The sequence below is a fragment of the Zygotorulaspora mrakii genome, chromosome 1 (assembly GCF_013402915.1).
Source record: "Zygotorulaspora mrakii chromosome 1, complete sequence".
Classification (NCBI taxonomy): Eukaryota; Fungi; Ascomycota; class Saccharomycetes; order Saccharomycetales; family Saccharomycetaceae; genus Zygotorulaspora; species Zygotorulaspora mrakii.
The window spans coordinates 828,072-848,823 of NC_050719.1; the positions used below are offsets into that span (position 1 = coordinate 828,072).

General features: G+C 38.2%; 12 protein-coding genes across 12 annotated transcripts; 6 read left to right on the top strand and 6 right to left on the bottom strand.

Moving 5' to 3' along the window:
• Nucleotides 1–151: 151 nt before the first annotated feature.
• MED6 (mediator complex subunit MED6) lies at nucleotides 152–1,042 on the top strand (the record flags this gene model as incomplete). The annotated part of the gene is made up of 1 exon (XM_037286308.1): nucleotides 152–1,042. The coding sequence occupies one exon, from the start codon at nucleotides 152–154 to the stop codon at nucleotides 1,040–1,042; it is 891 nt and encodes a 296-aa protein (XP_037142203.1).
• Nucleotides 1,043–1,217: 175 nt separating this feature from the next.
• Nucleotides 1,218–1,817, top strand: CPR5 (peptidylprolyl isomerase family protein CPR5; the record flags this gene model as incomplete). The annotated part of the gene is made up of 1 exon (XM_037286309.1): nucleotides 1,218–1,817. The coding sequence occupies one exon, from the start codon at nucleotides 1,218–1,220 to the stop codon at nucleotides 1,815–1,817; it is 600 nt and encodes a 199-aa protein (XP_037142204.1).
• A 602-nt stretch (nucleotides 1,818–2,419) lies between these two features.
• On the top strand, nucleotides 2,420–4,924 carry RSC3 (Rsc3p; the record flags this gene model as incomplete). Its single annotated transcript, XM_037286310.1, has 1 exon — nucleotides 2,420–4,924. One exon carries the CDS (start codon nucleotides 2,420–2,422, stop codon nucleotides 4,922–4,924), a length of 2,505 nt encoding a protein of 834 aa, XP_037142205.1.
• Nucleotides 4,925–6,257: 1,333 nt separating this feature from the next.
• Nucleotides 6,258–7,070, top strand: HG535_0A04180 (uncharacterized protein; the record flags this gene model as incomplete). Its single annotated transcript, XM_037286311.1, has 1 exon — nucleotides 6,258–7,070. One exon carries the CDS (start codon nucleotides 6,258–6,260, stop codon nucleotides 7,068–7,070), a length of 813 nt encoding a protein of 270 aa, XP_037142206.1.
• Nucleotides 7,071–7,145: 75 nt separating this feature from the next.
• Nucleotides 7,146–7,793, bottom strand: GPI11 (mannose-ethanolamine phosphotransferase GPI11; the record flags this gene model as incomplete). The annotated part of the gene is made up of 1 exon (XM_037286312.1): nucleotides 7,146–7,793. One exon carries the CDS (start codon nucleotides 7,791–7,793, stop codon nucleotides 7,146–7,148), a length of 648 nt encoding a protein of 215 aa, XP_037142207.1.
• Nucleotides 7,794–7,998: 205 nt separating this feature from the next.
• CFT1 (cleavage/polyadenylation factor CFT1) lies at nucleotides 7,999–11,967 on the bottom strand (the record flags this gene model as incomplete). Its single annotated transcript, XM_037286313.1, has 1 exon — nucleotides 7,999–11,967. One exon carries the CDS (start codon nucleotides 11,965–11,967, stop codon nucleotides 7,999–8,001), a length of 3,969 nt encoding a protein of 1,322 aa, XP_037142208.1.
• A 485-nt stretch (nucleotides 11,968–12,452) lies between these two features.
• PRO1 (glutamate 5-kinase) lies at nucleotides 12,453–13,721 on the top strand (the record flags this gene model as incomplete). Its single annotated transcript, XM_037286314.1, has 1 exon — nucleotides 12,453–13,721. One exon carries the CDS (start codon nucleotides 12,453–12,455, stop codon nucleotides 13,719–13,721), a length of 1,269 nt encoding a protein of 422 aa, XP_037142209.1.
• Nucleotides 13,722–13,788: 67 nt separating this feature from the next.
• PIH1 (Pih1p) lies at nucleotides 13,789–14,826 on the bottom strand (the record flags this gene model as incomplete). The annotated part of the gene is made up of 1 exon (XM_037286315.1): nucleotides 13,789–14,826. One exon carries the CDS (start codon nucleotides 14,824–14,826, stop codon nucleotides 13,789–13,791), a length of 1,038 nt encoding a protein of 345 aa, XP_037142210.1.
• Nucleotides 14,827–15,048: 222 nt separating this feature from the next.
• On the bottom strand, nucleotides 15,049–16,644 carry BFR2 (rRNA-processing protein BFR2; the record flags this gene model as incomplete). Its single annotated transcript, XM_037286316.1, has 1 exon — nucleotides 15,049–16,644. The coding sequence occupies one exon, from the start codon at nucleotides 16,642–16,644 to the stop codon at nucleotides 15,049–15,051; it is 1,596 nt and encodes a 531-aa protein (XP_037142211.1).
• A 559-nt stretch (nucleotides 16,645–17,203) lies between these two features.
• Nucleotides 17,204–17,827, top strand: ATP5 (F1F0 ATP synthase subunit 5; the record flags this gene model as incomplete). The annotated part of the gene is made up of 1 exon (XM_037286317.1): nucleotides 17,204–17,827. The coding sequence occupies one exon, from the start codon at nucleotides 17,204–17,206 to the stop codon at nucleotides 17,825–17,827; it is 624 nt and encodes a 207-aa protein (XP_037142212.1).
• Nucleotides 17,828–18,016: 189 nt separating this feature from the next.
• On the bottom strand, nucleotides 18,017–19,003 carry SUR2 (sphingosine hydroxylase; the record flags this gene model as incomplete). Its single annotated transcript, XM_037286318.1, has 1 exon — nucleotides 18,017–19,003. The coding sequence occupies one exon, from the start codon at nucleotides 19,001–19,003 to the stop codon at nucleotides 18,017–18,019; it is 987 nt and encodes a 328-aa protein (XP_037142213.1).
• Nucleotides 19,004–19,578: 575 nt separating this feature from the next.
• MHR1 (mitochondrial 54S ribosomal protein mL67) lies at nucleotides 19,579–20,244 on the bottom strand (the record flags this gene model as incomplete). Its single annotated transcript, XM_037286319.1, has 1 exon — nucleotides 19,579–20,244. One exon carries the CDS (start codon nucleotides 20,242–20,244, stop codon nucleotides 19,579–19,581), a length of 666 nt encoding a protein of 221 aa, XP_037142214.1.
• Between the last annotated feature and the right edge of the window lie 508 nt (nucleotides 20,245–20,752).

Consider the following 20,752-nt stretch of genomic DNA (forward strand, 5'->3'; position numbering starts at 1 on the left):
AGTAATTACCTTTGTGCGCTTCCGTTGCTTAAAATTTTTTTTCTTTTCAATATCTGAATTTCCAAGTTTATGTCCTTTCTTTAATTCGCATGTAAAGAAAAAGTACTTAAATTTAGGTAATATCTCAGAAAGTGATAAACCTAACTTAAAGATGAACACTCAACTAGATGAACTCCAATGGAAATCACCAGAATGGATCCAGGCATTTGGACTGCGAACAGATAATGTTCTGGACTATTTTTCAGAGTCACCGTTTTTTAGCAAGACATCAAATAATCAAGTGATCAAGATGCAAAAACAATTCTCACAAATGCCCTTACAGCCGGACACGAAACAAGACCTTCAAAATAAGTCTACTCAGGAGGGGCAAAATCAGATCAACGGGGTTATCACATCAACAACGTCCCAGCAGTTGGAGCAAAGCGAATTCACGCATCTGGATGCCATGCGAAGAGATATTTTAAATCGATATCCTGCCTATGCGATGTTAGAAAGAGAACTGATGAAGATGACAGGAGTTGAGTACGTTGTTGGGTGTATTCGTGAACCCGATTTTTGGATTATTAAAAAGCAGAACAGACTAGCACCTACCCAGATTCAAGTATTGCAAGACTATTACATAATCGGGGCCAACGTATACCAATCCCCCACAGTACTCAAAATAGTGCAGAGCAGATTGATGTCTACTACTCTACACTTATCGAAGACGCTACAACAACTACAAACACTCACAGAATTCCAACCGGCGCAAGGTGTCCAATTCAAAAGATCAAAAAATCTGGCTGTATCGCCGAGCTCAAATGCAAACGCTCCAGGTAGTCTAAGCTCCAATAATAGTGCAGCAGCAACTATGGCTGCAAATAACAATATGCCTTCCAGTACTGCAGCTACGGCACAAACGGGCTACACTGTTGGAACAGGTACCGTGGGGACATCACAACTGGATCAAAATGGACAGAACCAAACAAATAACGTGATAACACAAGAAATGATGCAAAAATTAATGTTCATCAGTGTCAAATCGCAGCCTGAATTCATCTAGCTCAAACATTTTATATAATCCGTACAGTTCATCGACATAGACAGCATAGCGTATCATTAATGACGTATTTATATAAAGCTTATTACAATCAAAGGGTCAAAAAGAAACCGGTTCAAGTTTTACAGATAGTAAACAGTCCAGCAACAAAGCTACCCAAAGACAAAACTTCCTTGAAATGAAGGTTTTCAGTTTTATTTTCAGTGCTATTGCTGTTTTCAGTGCAGTGGTTTTGGCCACAAGCGACCCAAAAGTCACCCACAAAGTTTATTTTGATATCGAACACGGCGGAAAAGATGTCGGCAGAATTGTTATTGGACTGTATGGCGAAACTACGCCAAAGACCGCCGAGAATTTCTACGAATTAACCATTTCTCGCGATCCTGAAATGGGCTACCTGGGCTCTTCCTTCCACCGTGTCATTCCACAGTTCATGATTCAAGGTGGTGATTTCACGCAAGGTACCGGAACTGGTGGCCAGTCAATCTACGGTGCCACTTTTGAAGACGAAAACTTTGATATCAAGCACGACAAACCAGGCAGACTTTCAATGGCTAACCGTGGTAAGAACACCAATGGCTCTCAATTTTTCATTACTACGGTGCCAACCCCTTGGTTGGACGGCAGACACGTTGTGTTTGGAGAAGTTCTGGAAGGTATGGATACTGTCAAGTATATCGAAAGTGTTCCAACCAGTCGCGGTGACTCCCCTGTGGAGAAGGTCACCATCGCCGCGTGTGGTGAGTTGGAAACTGTTCCAGTGCGCGACGAGTTGTAAAACAGAACAAGACGCGTATTTTTTGCAGGATTGCTACCGCGACGCAATAGTTAGAAACTACGTAATCGTAACGATTCAATGGTCCTATTCTGGCCCTTACATTGATCAATAATAGTAGGCTCAAGCTTCGTATCACTGATCATCACCTGGTACGTTTGCTTACCCGGCTTTGCAGCTTGCAGTTGTCTCACCATGTATCGTTTTATTAGGGGCAAAACTAGCCAATGAAAAGTTTTAACTAGCATTTGGAAGGAATAAACAAATTCCATAACAGGTACAGTGTATAACTAACAGCGAAAGAGTAATCTGAGTTGGAACATTCGCTGTTGTTTGTGGAGTTTTTTAATTTGGGTTTCTTGTTTACACGTCGAAATCCGAAGAAGCGTTCGTTTTTAACAAAGGTCCGGTTTGGCGCTTTAAGTCGAATAAAAGAAGTGATCTGAAGCGATAAATAAGCGCGTTTAAATTAGTCAACACAAAGCGTTTTCACAGGATATAGGGTGGTATCTCGTCTGATTTTCTGCTTTATCTTTTTTTGGGGTCAGTTAAGTGTATCCTAGAGTGAATTGGTCACTAAAGAACTTTCATAGTCTCTATTCAGGATGGATATTCGCGGCAGAAAGATGAAGAAGCCGCCAGCATGTGTGCAATGCCGTCGCAGGAAAATCGGATGTGACCGCGCAAAGCCAATCTGTGGCAACTGTTTGAAAAACGGTAAGATGGACTGCTTTTATCCGGATGTACCGGGACAGTATGTGCAATCCAATACCAGTTCGAGTGCAACTAGTAATAATCATACACAAACGCACCCTCACAGTCATACTCATAATCATAATCATAGTCATGCCAGAGAGAGCTCGGGTGCTGAATTGCATCATAACCCCGAATTGGCCTCCATGGAGCAGATTAGAGAATACAATACAAGGCTGCAGTTGCTCAATGCGCAACAGCATAGAGCAACGCCTGGGCCAATGGAGAATGCACAATTCATCCCTCGCACAATGCCAAATTTTGAAAATAAACCTGTAACGTCAGCAAATGGCTCAGGGTTACACTTGAATTGGGTTCAGGGACCTGCGATATTTGATATAATGACATCACCATACACACAAGAAGAAGTTTTACTGAAGGAAATGGATTTTCTAAGATCAAGAATGTTAGAACTACAAGAGTTGACCGGTAAAAAATGCGGGTTGAATTTATCGTGGAATTCTGATTTAGACGGAGATTTTAATAGTGATATGAGCAAGGAAACTCATGACAAGCAGATAGATCATGAAGATCATCAGAATGAAAGTGATGAACCATCTTTGAAGAGATTGAAATTTGCAATGGATGAATTCAGAGATTTGGATCCCGAATTTTTAGATGCCAGGCAAGTTTTTACTGTTTTCAACAATTTTAAAAGCTATGATCACATCAATCAATTGAATCCCATGACAGATTCGCCAAACTCCATCTTTAATATACGATTCATGATTGCAAGGGATGAATTTTTGAATCAGTTTTACAAAAAGTTCAATAAAGTATCAAAGGAGAACTTTAGTGATGAAATCAATATATTATTAAAGAATAAAACACCACAGCCTCCAAGAAATGACCAATCAATTAGATTTCCCATGAGATCTGTTACACAAGAAGCTATTACAAAATATATAAGCGTTGTACCGGACACAAATGCACTAATACCGATTTTAAAGCCAAGAGAATTGATTGTTTCCATTGAGCAATTATTTGGCCGTGATCCAATTTTTTCTTCCAATAAATTAGAACTTTCTCAGCTAGTTACAGTGGGCCAGATAACTATATGCTTGCTACTAGCTTATGAAGCTTTATCTTCATCTGTTCTGATTCCATTAAGAGATGAACAGCAAATCATGTTTTTACAATTGAAAGATTTTGTTCCAATTTTGAAAAATAACTTACTTCTAGTGAAATCAGAACTCGACAGAAGAGGTAATTTAACATCAACAATAGATGTTTTAAAGTATATTGCATTATGGAAGTATTATCAATCAGTATCTGATGTTTGTGACAATGATTCGTATGATGGTGACGAGGATGTACATTTAGCACGGCAGTTATCAATTAATCATGAAACAAATAATCAACTATGGATTTTGTTATGGAATTTCATTTTCAAGAATTACTGTTGGAGACATTTGTTCAAGGGTGAAATGCCAGCATTAGTCGCTGGCACAGAGCTAAATTCGGCAACAGTTATTGATCCATTATTGAACAATGATTTTTCATTGTTGAATTTCCAAATTGGCATGGTAAAATACCTTCAGTCAAAGGATATGATGATTTCAATGTTAAAAGTTTTAGCATTAAAGGATATGTTTAGGGTCAAAATTAATGATCAAAATAAGAAGTGTTTCACGACAGCGTCGATTATTAATAGTGTAGTGGATTCAATAATTTATCGGAACTCTATGCTATTTTTGACATACTATTTGCTACTGCAGTACGAACAACTGCGTGATACTGAAAAATTTAATGATCATTACAAAGAATTCCTTCAATTGGTGCAAGAAACTTTATTCTACGTTTTTTCTAACCTCGCCAATTTGAAATTTGCGGGTTATGAATTTATCTTTGCAAAGAAATCTTTTATCACATTGGATAACATCTGTCATATGATCTTAGGAATATACCAACGTTCCGATCAATTATTAAAAACACAATCACTGACCGATGATAATCCAAAACAAGAATCACAACAATCTGAAGCATTAGTGCTACTACTGCGCAAAATACTAATGCTATTACAAGACTATGCGAAGAACCGTAAAGTTGATAGTCCATTGTTGACGAAACTAGTTCGCAAATTGACCACAATCTTGGAATATATTGCATTATCCGAAAAGAATCCGGCAACGGTTGCCTTCAATAGCTCTGATAAAAAAAATAGTGTACCTAATGCCCTTCAAAGTCTAGACTCCTCAAATTTGACTAAAGCAGTCGCGAAGCTACGTGGGATTTCAGAATCTTTGATAAAATCTGATTTTTACAACCAGAGGAAACCATTTGAAGTGACAAATCCGCAAACTTTAGGTCTAACAAAAGAGAATTTTGCAGATATATACAATTCATTTTATTCCTAATGCCGAACTCCGTATTATAATTGGACATAAAAGAGCGTAAAGGATTTGGATGAAAGAAGGATGGACAGTCCGGAAAACTGATAATCGAGCCCCATCACATATAGACACATTCTTGTATAGGCCAGGTTTTTGTAACTATAGTAGACTTTAAAATATTTCACTTCATACCATGTAAAAAGTGGTGAGCAAGCTAGTTACAGATGCCGCACAATTCTGGAAATATTAATCATAACTTTGTAACATCATTGCTTCACTGTTGTTTTTTATCTTGATTACGAAAGGACTGATCAGAATCGCTCTTGCGTACATTGATAGTCTTTGATATATTTGTTGGATAGCCAAAAAGTGTGCCAAAAATGCTTGAACTGCACGTTATACCAGTTTTCTCAAGCTCATCATGTTTGAAAGCAATTGATATTTAAGCTGCGGCAATAGCCGCTGATCTTCAATTTGTCTCGATGTGCTTTGCATTTCCATAAAGAAAGATAATACTCTCTGAAGACAATAGATTACATGCCACCGGTGGATGAAACGAAGCACAAACTGACTTCAACTATTGATTAATTATTGATTAATTATTGATTTGAATAGAATTCGACAATAAATCAATTTCTGACGAAAAAATGTAATAGCTATCGCTTCATGTCAGTATTTATAAACTAAGAGCTCATCATAAATCAAAAGTTGCAAAATCACAGATAATTCAAGCTTTGTGATCGTATATCTGCTTGACAATATTCTCTGTTGCTGGTTGGGGCAAGTCCTTCTTCAAAGGGGCACCTTCCATTTACAGTATACAGCAATAAACAAAACATGTGAAGAACCAGAGTAATGGACTAAGACACACAATAAAATATTTGCTTTACGATGAGAGTTTCAGGTATTTCTTTTACTCTCAGTAGTAGTATGAGTGTTATAACTGGCATTGCAAAAGTCATAAGGAGCTTAAAACAGGAAGAAGCTTACGCAAACTTTATTCAAGACTCGAAGATATCTATCTTAATCGAACATTGTATTTTATTGTTGCTGAAACGTCCCCTGAAAGTCAACGGTTTCAAATAAGCCCCTAACCTGAAGTTCAGCTCCGAAGTAATGGAAGTGCTGCACTCGGTGATGATCGATTGCTGGGAAAAAAGTAGACTTGCTGCAGTTTAGAGGAGATTATTTGCGTTTTTGGCGTTTTAAAAAGGCTGTATTGTTAGAAGAGTGCATGTTTTCGATGATCCCTTGTTTACGGTCCGAGCTTGATATAAGCTTCGCCTAATTAGACTCCAAAAGAATACATAAAACTCGGCATTCAACTTCAGAACAGCAACAGAGAGTCACTATTTAGATGAATAAGTTGGTTGGCGTATGCTCAAAAAAAAATCCCATAAAACGTTTATTTGTGCAATCTATCAGATCCTACTCCAATGAAGGGGTAGTTGTGTCTGATTTTGCTACAAAGAAGAAGGGCACAGGTAAAGGGCCGTTTATTGAGCTACCAGAACTCAAATCACTTCAGGACTCCATTTTGATCAAGCTTCCTAGTTCATGTACGATATATGGAAATCTCAAGAATTTCAATGCCATAAGTCCAGACCCAAGAGCCAACGGCCAGACTGTTTTGGAAAGAGCATATGATAAACAAACTGGACTTTCAAAATTATCCACAGGCCAGTATCCTCTCAATATGATAATGTTATCTCCAGCATCAATGTCCAGTACAGCAATAATCAAGATAGATAGTTACACGAAGGGGCTTTTCGTTCCAAATTTTTTCAAAAGTACTCTATGTTATGGTGGCGATCTAAGTCTCGATAATCAGAGTGGTGAGGTCAAAGGTCTGGGAATAGTTGCCCTTGCTGGTGAAGGACCTGTGTACAAAATGATCCTTTCTAAAATTGACACAATTATGGTTTCGAAGGAAACTATTCTCGCGTATGACTCGAATATTAAAGTGCACTCGGTGACTTTAGGATCCTACTACAGTTTTCCAATCCGTTTAAAGACGTTCTTCAAAAAACTTCCAAGTCCATATTCAGAATACTTGACGAGTCTTTGTGACAAAATTTTCAACAGAGATAAATCCTTTTGTAAAATAAACGGTCCTGGCATTCTGTTTTTACAGACTCAAAGCATGCGAACGCCTACGAATCATGCATAGGAAAATATACAGGAATTTAATTTAATATTCTACACGTATCTGCATTCCTATTTAATATACAGGTCATTTTGGAAACTAAATGTATGAGCCAAAACCGTAACCAAAGAAGGCTCCTAGATAGGCTCCCACTACGATTGGAATAGGCCACTCTTGCCAATCTCTGTCCCAATCTAACGGTATCACTACGCAGCTTGACCAAGCCCCAACAGCTATTAAAATGAAGTACCTTTTCCATAAGCCAACCTTGAAATCACAATTAAAAACTTGATAAACTACAGGATATGCCAAATAGCAACAATGCAATGACAGTAACCAAGTCTCCTTCAATTTTTGAATGGATGGTGCTCCAAACAATATTATGATTAGCATGGTAGGTAATGATAGAAGAAAAGCTGCGATAAGTGATAATAACACCAAAGTAACATTAATCTTTAACCTCTTATTGCCGTAGACCGCTGCTTTATTGAACTGAAAAACTAGGTAGAACACTTGTAAAGGTATCACCAAATGTAAAAGTTTCCATGTGTTGTAGCTCTCTGTAGTATAAAGATAATAAAACAGAAGAGCAGGAAGATGTGCAGGGATGGTGGAAATTGTTTTCCTCACATACACTGGAGGAGAGTCATGATCGATATGCTTTTTTTTTGAGCTCTTCGTTGCAAAAGTATTGTCATCAGAAAACGATACCGTTTTCTTCACAGTTCTCCTCTTTTTAACAGGCATGACTAGCTACTTCAGCTCAACCGCTGTCTCTCCAAACTCTCAAAGAGGGTGTTACGTAGCTGGACATTAAAGGTACACTTGTAATATTTAAAAACGCGACTTACCAAAGTTCGTTCCATTAAGAAAAACTGGCTACATCAGCGAAAAAAAAAAGTGTCAATTAAAAAAAAAACTATGCATGTATATCATCTATTTAGGCACACGTTTATTCACAAAGTGACCTCAATGAGAATTCTATATCGATAAGATCCCTCCAAATTTCTAAATAAGCTCTTCTACCCGCTCTTTGTGCAATTTGTTTTCTTCGATCTATGCAAACCATACTGAATTTTTTGATTATATTATTATCCAACATTGGTCTCAATACATGGGTATGAATATAGTGCACATTCGATAATCGTTCCATCCTAGGATTGAGACCACCAAATTGTATATCTTTTTCATTAAACTGTTGCTGGACAACATATAGCCTTCTATATGCGTCCTCTTTCAATGGAAGAATCTTGAAAATAGATCCATCAGTCTGGGCACCCACTACTTGAAAGGTTGATGGATTTTTTGCTGTAGCTGGAAAAGCCTCACTTTTAGGTATAAGGCACAAAGCCGTGTTAGAAGAGTGCAAATTGAAGCTAGTACAATGAATTAACCTTTGTCCGGAGAGTGAATTGGGTTCATCTGGCGAATATTTAAACACGTGTAGAATACAGTCAGTATCTGTGACGGCGAAATATATTTCACCTCCGTTCACCAAAAACTCTATCGAAACCGTTTCCAATTTCGTAATGCTGCGACCTAGGGGAATCATTCTATATGGTTCAGCATCAAACCCGACAAATTGAAAACCATGCATTGCATCACCAATTATTAAGAGATTCCCGAAACTTTTTGCATCTGATACAAAAACAGGTATGTCCAAAAAGGCTACAGGAACAACAGAGTTGTCCTCCTGAACATCACGTACAAGTACTTTTTGACTTTGATTAATCAAGAATCTTCCACTTATCTCACAAACAGTACTCACGGATCCTCGTACTTCTTCATGAAAAATTTCACTTAATTTGAAGTTGGTATCAGGCTTCCCGGGTTCAGGAACAACCTCGGTGATATCATAAACAGCAAAAGAACCAGATGGTGGCAGATCTTCTGTTCCAACAATGGCAACACCTAAAACAAGATATTCTCGTTTCCGTCTGGTTTTCGAGTCTAACTGTATCAACATTGTTCTTGCATCATTTATTATTGTATTTGCACCAAATTCCTTTTTATCAATAACATTCCATGTTTTGGGGTTTACTAAAAGTATACCGGCTTGAAACCCACTGGCATGTGGTGCATTCTCCTGATAGCCAAGTAACCTCTCGCCATCTTCGCCTAGTGCATCATAATCAATACGTTTGGCGTATGAAACAATAAATAATTCCGTTTTTTCGTGGTAGGTCACATTCGTGAGTGTTTCATAATCTTCTAATACATCACTTATACGGATTCTTTTTATAGGTAGTCTGTTTCCATAGTAAATATCGTGACAATCTAAAGTGTACACGCGGGCATTTTTGATATCATCAACACACATTACTGACTTTTTGCCCCATCTCGTCATGGAAACTAATGGTATATTAGCAAACTTAAAAATCTTAGGATTTGAATCATCTTCTTTGATAATAACATATGGAACACTTCCCGTGACAAATATGACGGAAAAGTCATTATATTCTGGAACATAGTGCATTATTCTTTCGATGGAGCTCACACCTTTAGCATATGCATTATCTGGAGCCCCTGTTATCTTAATGTCATTCGCGTTTGCATTTTTATGAAATCTACTATGTCTGGATGCAGATTTTTTGTACTGATATATTTCACCTCCAAAAGTTAGAATTGTCAAGTACTCCTCTCTATTGTTATGTCCTAATTTGTTAATCATCACTTGTTTGATTGATGGATCAGGTATAACTTCTTCAGGCAACTGATAAGTGCTTATATAAAGCATTTCGTTTAATTGATCGACTCCATTGAACTGAAATATGCGGTCGTTATGCTCCTTACCAAAAAAAATTATTTGGTTGTCTGCTGTTACAAACGTAAATAGCAACTGTTCCTCCTCACAATCTTGTAAATACGTCAAAAATTCGTTGCACATATTACTTTTTAGTATTACACCAGATGTTATAACCATTTCTTTCAGCACTTCAGGTAATTCAACTTTGCTGAGTTTCTTTTTATGTTTTGAGTCTAGCTCATAAATCTTAATGTCACCTCTAGACACTGTTATTAGTATATATGCATCCATTACAGATACATGAACAACTTCGTAGTCGAACTTCATAGTCGTAAGTCTTCTAAAGTTCGAATCATAAAGGTATAGATTGCTTGATGTTACTTGAACAATTCTTTTTTCACCGAACATAGATATGTACACGGTAGTGTCATCCTTCCTGAATCTCCCTTCCTTATGTATTGCAAAATTATCGGCAATCCTATAGATATCACTTTTTTTGGTGTTTGAATCCGTGGTAACCAAGTATTTGTCAACTCCCTTAATCTTTAAAGTCCAAATTTGCGTAATGCTAATAAATTTTAATGCCAACTCAACTTCGGGTCGAACACTTTCCTGAATTTCCGTTAAATGAGATCCACTTCCGTTTCCAGAAGTTCCCACCACAGAAAATTCATCTTTATTAGGATTGGCGAGACCTTTCACCCATTTTTCAACCGAACAAACTTTCCCTGTAGTCAATGAGGTTATTGGTCCAATATTTCGGAGCGAAGACAATATTTCAATGTCGAAAGGTTGAACTGTTTCTACGACCACCTCTTTGTTATCCTCACTAATGGAGTTTTCATCTGCATATAAATCATCATCATCATCATCGACTGTCTCCAGAAATGGTTTGTGTTCATCCCTCGTTTCTACAGCAGATTTCACGTTATTCAGTTTCACAACTTGCGAGTCACCGGACAGAAATCCCATAAATAATACCATTGTTTGGCCATCTGATAAATCCCGTAGAGGTGAAATGCATGTACAATTTGTATTCCACTTTAGAGTTTCGTTAACAATTGGTAGTTTGAATATGTCGAACTTTGTTAACAACCTGCCTTCTGATTCCAACTGAACATAATAAAAATTAGTTTGATGATCAATCAAAAGAAGTATTTGATTTACATTGTTGTCTTTATCTGAAAGCGACCAGCTGAATCTGATGGGTTTGTTAAATAGAATTTCCGATTTAGTTTTATCAATTATTCTTCCCTTTTTAAATTCGGTATTTGAATATGAATTCAATAGTATCATTGATTGTAGGACACCTGTATTGTCAACGTACGCGAGTTCGTTAGTTCCAGCTATGATGCAGCCATTAGAAATTGGAATCAGAGTATGAAAATCCCAATTTAATTCCTCAACTTTGCCGATTACTGTGCCATCAACATTCGTGTTTAGCTCGTTGAGCACCATCTCCAATGTTAGAATAATGTAACTCACAGGGTGTGGAACCAGCTTACTATTACCTGCCCAACCCAACTTTGGTTCATACAATACCGCCACGGCTGGATTGGTGAACCCTGCCAAAAATTGAATATCTATGACGTTCTGAATCTCTTTATGCAGTTCTTTGGCCAAAAATATTGAGCTGGCTTCTGTAATTCGGTCTTTATTGGTTTTTGCTTTCTTTGGTTTGCGAATTTCGTCGTAATCATCATCATCCTCATCCTCATCCTCATCCGCATTACTTGTCCTAAAGGGAAGTATAGCAATGGCGTCATTGTTGAAAAGCATAATACAATTTTTACCTGGATCAATTCTTAGCTGAGACTCCTTGGCCATTTCAAACAAAGAAATATCCTTGAACTTATCCTCATAGAAATGTAAACTCAAAGTTTCGATGCTGCCCAATGCATCATCATATCGTACAATCGATAGCTTTGCTGTTGTAGTGCCCAATAGTAGGCAGTCCAAATTGGAGTTCGGCAGCGGAACGAGTCCTATGTCGGTGATCTTGCCATGAAACCGGAATTCCTTTGTGAGAAACAGTTTTCCCTCATCAGTGTACCTATAAATGCATAATATATTGGTTCTCACTGCCAACAGTTCTTCATATTCTCTCGTGGTAAAATGACCTGTTACAGATTGTGAGACAACCGTAGCATCAAGAACATCATCATAAATGTTCATCACTTAAAAGCCTAGACAGCAATCGGTTGACACACTGATCGATACGAAACGAGTTAAAAAAGCTGACAACAAATGGATGAATCCGCCTTCAGTGTTCCTGATTTTACGCTGTATTTCATGTAGTTATGTGATTTTCAAAATAAAGAGAGTCACTGAAAACGATTAGTTAAAAATATGGCTTTCAAGCTTGATGTGCAAGACTGGTTAAAGAGAAGAGCTTGGTGAGCGTTGCACTTGACATCATAAGCATAAAGTTATGAAATTGCTTTATGATATCAGTCAATTTCATTACTTGGATGGCCTCTGCTCGCTATAATGAGGATATTGTCTTCAAAGCATCCCTACACCACACTACACATTTATTATTTTACCTATCTGTAATATGATGATCTTACGCAGTAGAAATGGAAAACTTACTCATTCAATTTAAGATATGATGAGCTTTCGAACAGGCGTGGTAGAGGTCATTGAGGTCATACATCCGTATGATGAGTAATTCTTATACTATCGTTATCAAGCTGGGATCTTCCTCCTTGGTGGATGAGACAACGAAGGAACCAAAACTGTCAATCATGTCACTCATAGTGGAAACGGTGGTCCGATTGAAAAGGTTAGGGCACAGAGTTATAATAGTATCCAGTGGTGGTATTGCAGTAGGCTTGAAGATTCTAAACCTTGAAAAGAGACCAAAGCGCCTTTCTGAAGTTCAAGCAATCGCAGCTGTTGGCCAAGGAAGATTAATTGGCAGATGGGATCGTCTCTTTGCTGAGTTTGATCAGAGAATCGCTCAAATTCTGATTACCAGGAATGATATAGCAGATTGGTCACAGTACAAAAATGCACAAAACACAATTGATGAGCTTTTAAAGATGGGTGTGGTTCCGATTGTGAATGAGAACGATACGTTATCCGTGAGTGAAATCAAATTTGGTGATAACGACACGCTATCTGCAATCACAGCAGCTTTAATTGGGGCAGATTATCTGTTTTTGTTGACGGACGTTGACTGTTTGTATACAGATAACCCTAGAACGAATCCTGATGCTAAGAAAATTTTGATTGTCCCTGAGTTAGCAAGAGGCTTGCCTGGAGTGAATACTTCAAGTGGGTCAGGATCAGATGTGGGAACAGGCGGTATGCAAACAAAAATCATAGCAGCTGATCTGGCTACGAATGCAGGTGTTCATACAATTGTAATGAAAAGCGATGCGCCAGCTAACATATTGAAAGTTGTGAATTATATTCAGAGTTTGGATTTGGATAAAGAATCTCCACCAGACTATACTGAAGATTTGCAGGAGTTGCAGGGACATGAACTAAAGAGACTGGAAGAGCTGAATGTTCCTTTGCATACCAAATTCATTGCTAACGATCATCAGAAGCATTTGAAGAACAAAGAGTTCTGGTTGTTACATGGTTTGGTAAGCGGCGGAGCCATTATTATTGATAAAGGTGCTTATGCTGCTATTACGCGTAAGAATAAGGCGGGTCTCTTACCTGCTGGTGTAATAGACGTTGAAGGGCACTTCCATGAGATGGAATGTGTTGATATAAAGCTGGGAAAGAGATCGCAGGACGGCACATTGGATCCAACTGTACCTTTAAAAACAGTTGGAAGAGCAAGACCTAACTATACTAGCACAGATTTGTCAAAAATCAAAGGTTTCCAGAGTGAAAAGATCGAAGACATATTGGGATATTCAGATAGTGAATACGTTGCGCACAGACAAAATCTAGCCTTCCCACCTCATTGAATATATAACGGATTATAGACGATATACATAAGTGAAACGACTGTACTTAAGCACGAGCTCGAAAGAATCATATGAAGATTATAAGTTTCTTCTCACCGATAATAAAGAAACATCTCATTGATGCAGCATCTGCTTTAGAAAAAATGCTGGGCAAAGGTATCTCTAACTTTTTCTCTTTGTAAAAGTCCAAGTTTGTGTTCTTTATAAAGAGAGAATTATCCTCTTGTTGATATCGCACAAGTAAGCTAGACGCTGATTCAATCTCGGAGAGAACTTCTATCCGCAGTTTGTAGTCTTTTCTGTTATTCGTCTTCCTTATGTTTACTTCGAAATGGATTTCAGGTGTCTCCTGTGAGATTATTGACTTCTTATTCTTAATTTCATTGAGTGTCAAGTCATCAATTTCCTGAATCAGGGGCTTTTCTGATGTGTAATTGCTAGTATTAGGAAAAAGTGATGGTAAGCTTTTGCCATCTGAGTCATCAAGTGAATTGTTCGTCTCCTCAGTAAATAGATCTCTCTTCAATTTCAGTATACTTGCCGGATCGTTTTTTTCGTCTTCTGCAAAGCTGATAAGATCCATTCGGTAATCTTTCTTCAGCACATCTGATAAAATCTCCAAGGGTGGAATTATTTCGCCCTTCTTCTTCATCTTTGGAAAGCTTAGAGCATCTCGAGATATTTCCACGGTATCTGAGATCTCGCAAGACTCTAAACACCACTCTACTAATATGTCTCGTAATTGAATATTCACACTTATCCAGTTCATACATATTGTGTTGATACAACAATCCCATACATAGCATGGTGAGCCTTTTTTATCCTTGTCATCTCTTATCGCTGATGTTACTATTGGTATTTCCCATTGGTTCTCCATTATCAAAGGGTACACAACATTAGGATCAAAATCAATGTCCGGTTTTGGCACGCTAGCCTCATGGCATACGTTTATGAATATCTTGACATTTGGTTCTAAATGAGTCAAATTGCTCTGTCTATTTTGAGTTGAAACTAATTTCGATTTAATTACAAATCCTGGTGATGGCAGAATCGTGATTATAGAATCCGCACCGGTATTGTCGGTTGGTCGGAGCAGGAAATCCATCGATGTCGATAAGCTTTGCTGGCAGTCCGAATACAATTATGCCTGCAATTTATTGTGAAATATGTCTTGATGAAAGCGATTGATTCCTTTTATACAAGCACTGCATAGAAAAATAAAACTCAATGTAATCAAACTTTTTTCAAAAAGTAAAAGCTAGTGCAGATAAATATAAGTTTGAGTGTCTGGAAAAATTTATTTTCTATATAGGATATTTGTATGTAATCAACCAAATATTTGAATGTCATCGTTCTTGAATGCGGAAGATTCTTGAGCATCTTCATTTTCGTTACCGGAATGATCTTCAACTTCGTCAAAACTAACCTTTTGGCCCAGCAAACCAGCAAAAAACTCATCAATCTGCTCATCCGACCATTTATAACCGAGGTCTCTTGGAGCTTCAAAGTTTGCGATGGCTTCTTGAATAGAGTAATTTAGTTTTCTTCCTTTGGAAGCCTTAGTATCGATATTTTTCTTTAGCTTATTATTTGAGCGAGAGGTTATCGCAATTGTAGCACTACTACCTTGAGAATTCTTTGCATTTAATATTTTTTTATCAACAAGATCATTCAGTAATACACGGTAGAAGTCTTCATCGTCAAAGATATATGGATTTTCGCTTGTATCTATACTGGTATCATCCTTTCTTCTTGGATCATAGTTTTTAGGAATATCAATGTCCTCACCTGGATCATTTTTTGAGTCCTCTTTGTCCTCTGGGGGTTCCAATAAACTTAATCTACCGCATTTTAAATCTTCTTGAAATCTCAATGGTCTGGTGTTTCTCCTGCTCAAACATGTCCGCTTTATCAGTCTATCCATATCTGATAATTGATTCTCGACCTGCACATCTGAAGGCTGATTGATTGCTTTGAATTTAGACGAGTTCAATGCAGATTTACCGGATGCAGCATTAACTTTTGTTGACCATTTATTAAGAACCGCAGATCTGTATTCCATCAATTCATCATCAAGACCTGCTGTGTCTTTGGTCAATTGACTGATTGACCTTTTCTTCTGCGATTTCCCGTGCTTTTCTTCACTACTTGGAGAGATATTGTCATTGATCTGAAATTCTTTCCTAAAATCCACCATTTGGCCGAGCAATTTTTCCAGAAGTTTGCTGGTCTTCTTCAAAAGTTTTTCAGTTTCAGGAGATTGAGACTCGTAGTAAGACCATGAATTCTCGCTTAGAGGTAAATTGTTAGCTGCTGCTATACCTTTTTGCAGTTTCATTCTAACGTCTAAAATGCTATCGAATAACTGAGACTGTTCAATGATGCAAAGACCCTTGGCTGCATCTCGTTGGGTTGTCTCTGATAGCTTTTTGACCGCTTTCCTCGTTTCCTGCTCAACCATTTCAGCTAAACGGTCTCTTTTCACTTCAGATTCCTCTTCGACTTCTTCATCTTGCTCCGCTTCCACTTCTTCCCCACTGCTACTTTCGCGATCGCTATCCGCCTCATCCTCGGAGTCTGTGCGCCACGAGACAGCATCACTCTCTTGTGCCGATTCCTCCTCGGTTGGGATACCCTCTTCAAGTCCGTCATCAAACAACTCATGTCTTGATCCCTTTGCTCCATGATACTTACCTCCATCCAGCTCCATACCGTCATCCCTAAGTTTGGAATTTCCTACTGAGACGTAATGGTCTTTTTGATTCTTACTGCCTGCATCGTCTGCTGATCCATCACTCTCATCACCGCTAGACCTGTCGTCTCTATGTTCAAAGACTCCTACGTCATTGTCCTCAATGTCGTAATCAGCATTTACAGGCCTATTTGAAATCTCTATAATCTGATCTGCTAAGAGATTACCCATTCTTGTAAGTAAAATTGATATGCTAGTGCTACAGTTGCTCGCCCTCACGCCTTGCTTAAGCTACTGTTCAACTCATCTCATCTCATCTCTTTTAGTTTTAAAATTTTTTCAAAAAACATGTCAAAAATAAATGAAAGTTGAGATTTTCCTCTTTTGATTCACAACTCCTAAACAGGATACATACTAAAATTCCCGTATGAGGAAATTTGTTCAAATGAGGAGTAATGATCCCATTGAAGCATCAATAGTCATAATAAGAGCTTATATTGCAATAATTGATACAGGTCGCCTCATTGCTGATTGATGTGTCGCTGCAATTCTTGAAGTAGCGTTTTTATCCCTATTAGCCAATGAGATATCAGAACTGGATGTGCGTTTATAGTGACAATTATGGAAACGTTCAATCTTGGAAAAAATAGAGCTGACAGGTGCGAAACCTCCTTTGAGGATAATAATGAAGTATCGTTAGACATTTTAGACATTATTGGGCCAGTAAGGGAACCTTCAACAAGTTTCTTTAATTTGGAGGTGTTAGAAGCTACCACATACCGGTGATACAATGATTTTTGGAAGAGTTTTCTCACGTTCTTTGGCTGCTAGTGCCAAGGCTGGCATCAAGCCACCTGTTCAGTTGTTTGGTTTAGATGGAACCTATGCAACAGCACTTTTCACTGCAGCTTCAAAATCTTCCTCGGTAGAATCAGCTGCTAAGTCTTTAGCTACTTTAACTCAAACTGTTGAAAAGGATCCAAAGTTGAAAGAAATTTTGTTAAATCCAGCATTATCTGCACAGGACAGAAATTTGGTTGTCAAGACTCTCTCACAGCAAGCACGCATAGACAGCACTGTTGCCAATCTATTAAGTGTTTTGGCAGAAAATAACAGGCTGGATCTCTTCACAAAGGTTGGTACACAGTTTGCGACTTTGACTGATGCTTACAATGGATTAGTTAAGGCAACCGTCATCACGGCTCAACCGTTGGATGTCAAGTCTTTAAAGAGAATTGAAAAGGCTGTAGGCCAATCCAGCTTGGTTGGTCAAAGCAAAACTTTGAAGTTGGAGAACTCCGTTAGACCAGAAATCCAAGGTGGTCTAATTGTTGAAATTGCAGACAAGACAGTAGATCTAAGCATTTCTTCGAAGATTCAAAAATTGAATAAGGTATTGGAAGAATCTATTTAGGAGGTGAAAATCTCCCTTTTTTCAATCTTCATTTCAATTTTTTATTTTATATTCAAAAAGATCGCAACCCCATATAAAACAACATAAATAACGACATGTAGAACATAACAACATCAAACAGCAAATAACTAAACTACTTATTGCTTCTGTAACAGACTAAAGGACAGAATGCCCGCTTGCGTACAGCATTCACTCAGTTTTACCTGGCTGGCTTTTCTTCTTTCTTTCATCCAAAAACTTCTTGTATTGGTCAATGGTCACTCGTCTTTGTGCCTTTTGGTAATCTTCGAACCCTTTGAAGTATGTGCCGAACAAAGTATCCCAAAATGTAAAGAAAGGTTGAGCATAGTTTGTCTTAATACCGAAGTTTTGGTGATGAATATCATGATAGACTGCATTATTAGGGAAGAAAAACTGGAATGGATCCCAAGGCAATGCATAACCGCAATGATCATCCACAGTTTTCAATGTAGCAAATGTGTACAAAACCATTTGTTCCCTGTAAGACAATGACGTTATTATCATAGCAATACCAGTTCCTAAGGTGTCTAACAAGAAACCTTCGACTGGAGCATTGTAAAGTGCACCATATGCGTATGGAACATATAGACGATGATGCCTAGAATGAAACATCCTGTAAAGAGTACTATTAGTGTGCATTAATCTATGCAACCAATACTGCCAAGTATCAATAAAGGTAAACCCAACCAAAAGCTTGACAGCTGAAAATCCGTACATGTAACCGACATAAATGGCAGCATCAGGGATTGAAGATGGTAGATACTGTCTCCACTTCCATAAAGCTCTTTCTTCATAACCAGTCATTGGTGGAGTGTCCCAAATTTGGGTCACAAACCCAACAACACTTTGAACAATATGCTGGAATAAAACCTCGCATAAAACCTCTATGCGCCCAACTCTATTTCTAGCAGCTACTTCTGCACTTGGGTGTATTCTATACTTTTCTGCTAAATGCAATACATCGATAGAATGGAAAATCAGAGACAATGCCCAGTACGCAACCACAGGTAGTGCCAATGTTAGAACGTTGTCAGGAATAAACGACAGTATGTCAGCCTTGGGTCTCAAGATAACTTCTGGGGCAACGTCAGAATGCATGTACCCGAACATTCCCTTGACTTTGTAAGCTTCATCAAAACCACTGCTTACGTTCATTGCTTATAATTTCTCGTTCCTCTCACGTAAAAGCTCAGAGGTATAGATTGTGTCACAGACAAATACTTTCCAACAATCGATAAAATGTTTTCGACCCCTCGTTTATATACAACAACAAGTGCGCAGCAGGTTATAAAGTCCGTTCCACACCAACACTAGACGTATTTGTTGTTGTTTGTTATACACTGAATAATCATCAACTTGTGAAATACTGTTCTTTTTCTTTTCATCAGTGAATTTCTTATTTCCTGAAAAACTTGTGCAAATTTCCTAAAAAGGTGTCTTACACGAACCATTAAACGAGAGAATCGCGATAATGTGTGGAAATTCGATATTCAGTGCATCTACCGATTATGGCCTGATGCTTGATTAAGATGCAAAGTGTTTCCGTGGAACTGAAACACGCGTTTTATATGGGGATTGGCCCCTATCTACTGTAATGTGGCCTTATTATGTAAAAAGACTGAAAATTTTTAACACTATTTACAGACGTTTCGGCGAATTTAGTTGAAATTCGGCGATTCGTTAGTTTGAAAGTTCATGTATAGGAAGCGCAACTCGTAAGATCGACGCATTTACAAAGAGATCGACGCAGCAAGAGTCTTTTGCTCTTTATGTTTTGCAAATTCTTCCTTAGCTTTGTCTCCTAACTCTCTCAGCAGTGCACTTTCCTCTCGTGCGGTATTGCCCAAACGATTCATTGTGACATGCTTTACATTTGGTAAAAAGGGCGTCCACCACTTTGCTTTATCTCCCATCCTCCATGGATCCTCCCAATGCACTTTTATTCCATTAGCTCCCTGTCCGGATTTCAATAAACATTCTCTCAGATCTGCCACGGCTTCCTGTGTGTATGTGGGACGATATTGCATGCTATACCATACGTTACCGTCTTCGTTTTTCTTTCTCAATAGGTTAGCCTCCTTGGCATTGCTTACATCGCGAAGGTATCTCAATCTGCGTAGATTTTGGTATAATTGAACGCTGGACTCATAATTTGGCATATCGACCACACACATGCATCTCCAGATGTCTCTTCTTGCAGAGGGCATCTTGTTCTCCCAATTAGGCCGCTGAAACAGTCTTTCAATTTGTCTTTGGCTGAAATTTGGGAACTGGGAATATATAACTTGACCACTTTCTAAATTTCTAAATACAAATATCTGTGGGGCATATCCACATTTTTCCAGCCACGATGCTGGGCGAAATTTTGAAATAGCCCAATTACCCCTATAAGACATTCTTATAGTTGTGAACACGCTTGGCGGTTGGCTATCTAGCTTTATCGATAGCTATTGCTGATGCAATTGCTTCGTTTTACTGAAAGTTTGATAGTTTTTCTCATTTTTATTTCATGTTTTTACACAGCAGAGAAGAAACGAATCACCAAATACGTCTTTTTTTTTTAGACATACCACAAGGCATGAGTTCTCTACATCAGTGCACGCTATGAAGGAATATGTTCCTAGTGCTCTTTAGGATTGCAGGTGTGCTGCTATTTGTCCCAGATGTTCTTCTTGCTTTACCACAAGTTTCAGAGACATGAAAGGAAGCTCTTTCCCATTACTCATGGAATATGACGTATTCTTGTCTAAATATCAATAAGTTCTTAAGCAAATTGACAGTCGTGGCGTGATTTGTCCTAACAGTTTGACAAGATTGGAGTTGATAGAAAGGGTCCATCAATGGATGGGAACGGTGCCATTAGCCCGCTCGGTGTATAACTTTTACGATTCGGAGATCAGCAAA